Source organism: Malurus melanocephalus, unplaced genomic scaffold, assembly GCF_030028575.1.
Source record: "Malurus melanocephalus ecotype Western Australia unplaced genomic scaffold, MMel_1.1 scaffold_2369, whole genome shotgun sequence".
Lineage (NCBI taxonomy): Eukaryota > Metazoa > Chordata > Aves > Passeriformes > Maluridae > Malurus > Malurus melanocephalus.
Window position 1 is genome coordinate 8,425 of NW_026625601.1, and position 4,674 is coordinate 13,098.

The 4,674-nt window shown below is 49.6% G+C and overlaps 1 protein-coding gene across 1 annotated transcript in view; it reads right to left on the reverse strand.

Moving 5' to 3' along the window:
- LOC130587746 (uncharacterized) overlaps positions 1-2,821 on the reverse strand; it is a 5,266-nt gene extending 2,445 nt beyond the window's left edge. Inside the window, exon 1 of the mRNA XM_057388720.1 lies at positions 2,530-2,821. Coding sequence (XP_057244703.1) covers positions 2,530-2,766 — 237 coding nt within the window. The 5' untranslated portion in view covers positions 2,767-2,821. The remainder of the gene's footprint in view (positions 1-2,529) is intronic.
- Positions 2,822-4,674: the final 1,853 nt, after the last annotated feature.

Here is a 4,674-nt window from a genome sequence, read left to right on the forward strand (position 1 = left end):
TGTTGTAAAGTCTCAGCACACAGAGAACAAGAAGAGATCCATCTGTGTGTCCTACGGGGGTGTCGTGGGTTTGAGCCCTGGCCGAAGCCAAAGCACCCAGGACAGTTCCCCCCATCCCTGAGGAGGCAGAGGAGAAGAGCAAAAGCCTAATTAACAACCAAAATTTATGGCTTTGAGATAAGGTGTTTTTTGAAAGAAAGATTTTTTCCCGCACTCCAGTCATGGTAAAACAGGCTGAAAAACTTCAGTTGCAAAATAGATTCAATACTAAAAACTACTAAGAATGCTACTCGTGAAAATTGGGAGGGGAGGGGAGGGGAAATGGAAGGATCGGGGAGCTAATCTAAAGAAAAATGGACATTTTTAAGACACCTGTGCAGGGGATGGGACTAACAACCTAAGAGCTGAGACTGGCAGCTGCAAACTACCTTGTTTTGAATTCTTTTTAAGTACAAGACCATAAATCATCACAGAGGGGTAACCAACCTGTGCAATCGGCCCAGGCCTGACCAGCAGCCTGTCCATCACCCTCAGAGCCATCACAGAACACAGGGGGCAGGGCTCCTTGCTGGAGATGAAACAGAAAGCTTCCAGAACTTTCTCACAGGAGCCATCTTTGAGGTTTCTTGGTCCCAGCCCCCCACCACCAAAAAACCTCACCGAGGAAAACCACCATAGGGGGTAAGGGGTTACTGCCTCCTAAAGCCTCCCATTGTGTATTTCTGGCCCGTGGCAGTATCAATATGCAGAAGGAAAGCTCAGGGCAGAGGAGGGAGCAGCTGGGGAGGGCACTGCGGTCACTGGGAGAGGGTGGCAGGAACAGAGCAGCTGCTGGAGGAGAGGAAGGAGGGGCAGGGATGAAGGAAAAGATTGCACTGACCTGTTGAGTGTGGGGCAGCAGCAGGCAAAGGGTGTCTGTCCAGATCAGCGGCGCTTCCTGGTACCTCTTGCTTTTTTTTCAGATCCTTATCATAAAGCAGATCCTCCATAAATCAGTAAATAGAGCAAAAAGTGCCCAGATCCCCAGGAGGTCCCCACTCCTGTCCCACCATCTCCTCTCCGTGCCCTGTACTGGTGTCGCTCCTCAAGATTTGGTGGAGTCGTGGGGGGAGTCGGAAATTCCATCTTTGGCAACATCAGAGTCTCACTTCCTCTGAGTTATTTGTCTTCATTTTTGCTTTCTTTTTCTTTTTGCTGCTGAGGAAGTGGGTTTTGCAAGGAGCTGCACATTCAGATATTTGTTAACAGATCCTCATTTCCTCCCTGTAGGAAACACTCCTTCCCTGCAGAATGTCCCATTCTCGGACTGCCTTCCCTCCCCTCACAGGTTTCTGCCATTCCTCGTTTCTCTTCCCTGAGGGTTCATGGTCCCTCCAGCAGCAGAGGGATGCTGGTGCTGCTGGTGGCACTGGAATGCTGGTGGTGCTGGCAGTGCTGGGGAGGCAGCTGGGTGCTTCTCAGAAACAACTCCCATTCTGGGAAGAGCATCAGGATCATTGCAGAATCCTCCCCTGGGCCCAAAGGAGGACAACATAGCCAAGAATTCCCATTTTTCCAGTGTAATGTTGACTCTAACAGCCCAAGAGAAGAACAGCAGAGAGATGTTTGCAGCCAGGTTATCAGCACTCAGAGCCACCTTAATTACTCCCAATCCCTTTAATGATGCAATGAAAGCTATTAGGGACCAGATTTTTGGGCAATGTGATCCCTTCCAGCACTTCACCAGCAGCTTATCTTCCTCGTCCTCAGTCTTGGGAGCACTTGTGGGTGTTTTCACCTGATCCCACCCCTTTGCCAGCAGGGACATCTTCCACCAAACCAGATTGCTCCAAACCCCATCCAGCGTGGTCTGGAACACTTCCAGGCATGCAGGGGCAGCCACAGCTTCTCTGGGAAACCTGTGCTGGGGCCTCCCTACCCTCACAGGGAAGGATTTCTCCCTAATATCCAATCTGAACCCACCCTCTATCAGTGGGAAGCCATTCCCCCTTGTCCAGTGTCCCTCTCCAGCTCTCCTGGAGCCCCTTTAGCTCATGGATCATGAACTGTTTGCCCTTGACAGGGCTGGCCTAGTGAGGGGATGTGAGATTCCATTGCTGGGGACATGAATGTGGAGTTGGAAGGGAAGAGAGGAGGCAGTTCTGGTCCCAGGGTCTCCATAAATGCCAGTTTCCTGCAGGAGCATCCCAGCTCCCAGATACATGCCAACCTAGATAGGAATAATCTCAACTCATTTCACCTTTGTCGAAATTCCATGGAATTCRCTGTCGGCTGCTGTCTGACTCCCAAGGGAGGATGGACAATGATTTATACGAAACGTCCAACTTTCTAAGGGTTGTATCAAGGAGAGCAGCATTGATTCAGCTCTACTCAGAAAAACTTGCATTCCTGAAATCCTAAATCTTCCCTCTCCTCTGTAACTTTTGCTCCAGCTCATGCAGAGAATTTATTATTCCATGAATCGTCTTTGAAACTATAGGAGGAAAGTCAAGTACCACTGGAATCGTGGTGTCCTAATGGTAAAAATACATTTGAACCAGGAATCAAAATGTTGTACTGCAGTGTCTTAAGGATCCTCCCCAGGANGTGAAAGATATCACTGTCAGTGAGTTCCAGGTTGAGGAGGCAGAGCACAGCCCCGTTCCCAAACAGCCCACAGAGGCTGATGAGCAGTGTGACACTGTGGATGGCCACGCTGGTGACATCTGTCTCACATGGATCTTCAGTGGGTGATGCAGGAGATGGGGACACGGTGCTCATGTTCATGGATGCACGCTGGGCAGGCAGTGGGATGTGGCCCCTGGCTGTGGTCAGAGTGGATGGGCAGTCAGTGCTTGGAGAATCCCAGGATGGACCATGCAGCTCTTCAGCAGCTCCCTGGAATGGGAAGGATTCAGAGCAGACAATTGAGATGTGCAGGGGAGGAGAAGGGTGGTGAAAATGGTGGGGTGGGAGGGCTGGTATGTTCAGCAGGAGACTGAAAAATAACACATGGTATAAACATTTTCAGCTCCCCAGGAAGTACTGAAAGACCAAGAGGAGAAAAAGATAAGAGCATGTGAAGGTGTGGACACAGGATGATAACCATGGCTGGAACGAGTGGAGAAACAGATAAGGAGGCCTTTAATGGTTTTAGGGCAAATTCTGTAAAAAGAAACAACAGTGCACGGCCAAAGGAAAGGTTCAAGGCAAGGTCACCTTTAATATCACAGCACTCAGTGAATGCGACCACCAGAGACCCCTCTCAATGAACCTCCAGGACCATGAAAACACTTTCAGTAGGAGGTGGATAATGGAAATTAGAAACTGGTGCTTATGTATCAGATAGGAAACACGTTTAATGGCTGTGTGTGGTTATAATGAATAAAAACCCTGTTGTAAAGTCTCAGCATACACAGATAAAGGAGGGATCCTTTTGTGTATCTGTGTTGGTTTTGTTTGGCCCAGTTTTTGGAAGTGGGGGGGCCAAAAAGATGGCTCCTTTGAGAAGCTTCGTGCCCTGTCCCAGTGTTTCTCCCCAAGACTTTCAAGGATCACAAGGCAGTCAGAAATGGTTTTACAGCTTTGGCTACATCAGAGCTGCACAGACTCAAAATTACGGATTTTTTTTTTTTCCTCAAACAAAGAGCCATTTTATAGAAGCACCATTTTGTGATTGGCTCTTTATTTCCTCCTGATTAGAAACACTCCTTCCCTGCAGAATGTCCCAATCTCCAACTGCTTTCCATCCCCTGACAAGTTTCCACCATTCCTCGTTTCCGTTCCCTGAAGGGTCATGGTCCCTCCAGCAGCAGAGGGATGCTGGTGCTGCTGGTGGCACTGGAATGCTGGTGGTGCTGGCAGTGCTGGGGAGGCAGCTGGGTGCTTCTCAGAAACAACTCCCATTCTGGGAAGAGCATCAGGATCATTGCAGAATCCTCCCCTGGGCCCAAAGGAGGACAACATAGCCAAGAATTCCCATTTTTCCAGTGTAATGTTGACTCTAACAGCCCAAGAGAAGAACAGCAGAGAGATGTTTGCAGCCAGGTTATCAGCACTCAGAGCCACCTTAATTACTCCCAATCCCTTTAATGATGCAATGAAAGCTATTAGGGACCAGATTTTTGGGCAATGTGATCCCTTCCAGCACTTCACCAGCAGCTTATCTTCCTCGTCCTCAGTCTTGGGAGCACTTGTGGGTGTTTTCACCTGATCCCACCCCTTTGCCAGCAGGGACATCTTCCACCAAACCAGATTGCTCCAAACCCCATCCAGCGTGGTCTGGAACACTTCCAGGCATGCAGGGGCAGCCACAGCTTCTCTGGGAAACCTGTGCTGGGGCCTCCCTACCCTCACAGGGAAGGATTTCTCCCTAATATCCAATCTGAACCCACCCTCTATCAGTGGGAAGCCATTCCCCCTTGTCCAGTGTCCCTCTCCAGCTCTCCTGGAGCCCCTTTAGCTCATGGATCATGAACTGTTTGCCCTTGACAGGGCTGGCCTAGTGAGGGGATGTGAGATTCCATTGCTGGGGACATGAATGTGGAGTTGGAAGGGAAGAGAGGAGGCAGTTCTGGTCCCAGGGTCTCCATAAATGCCAGTTTCCTGCAGGAGCATCCCAGCTCCCAGATACATGCCAACCTAGATAGGAATAATCTCAACTCATTTCACCTTTGTCGAAATTCCATGGAATTC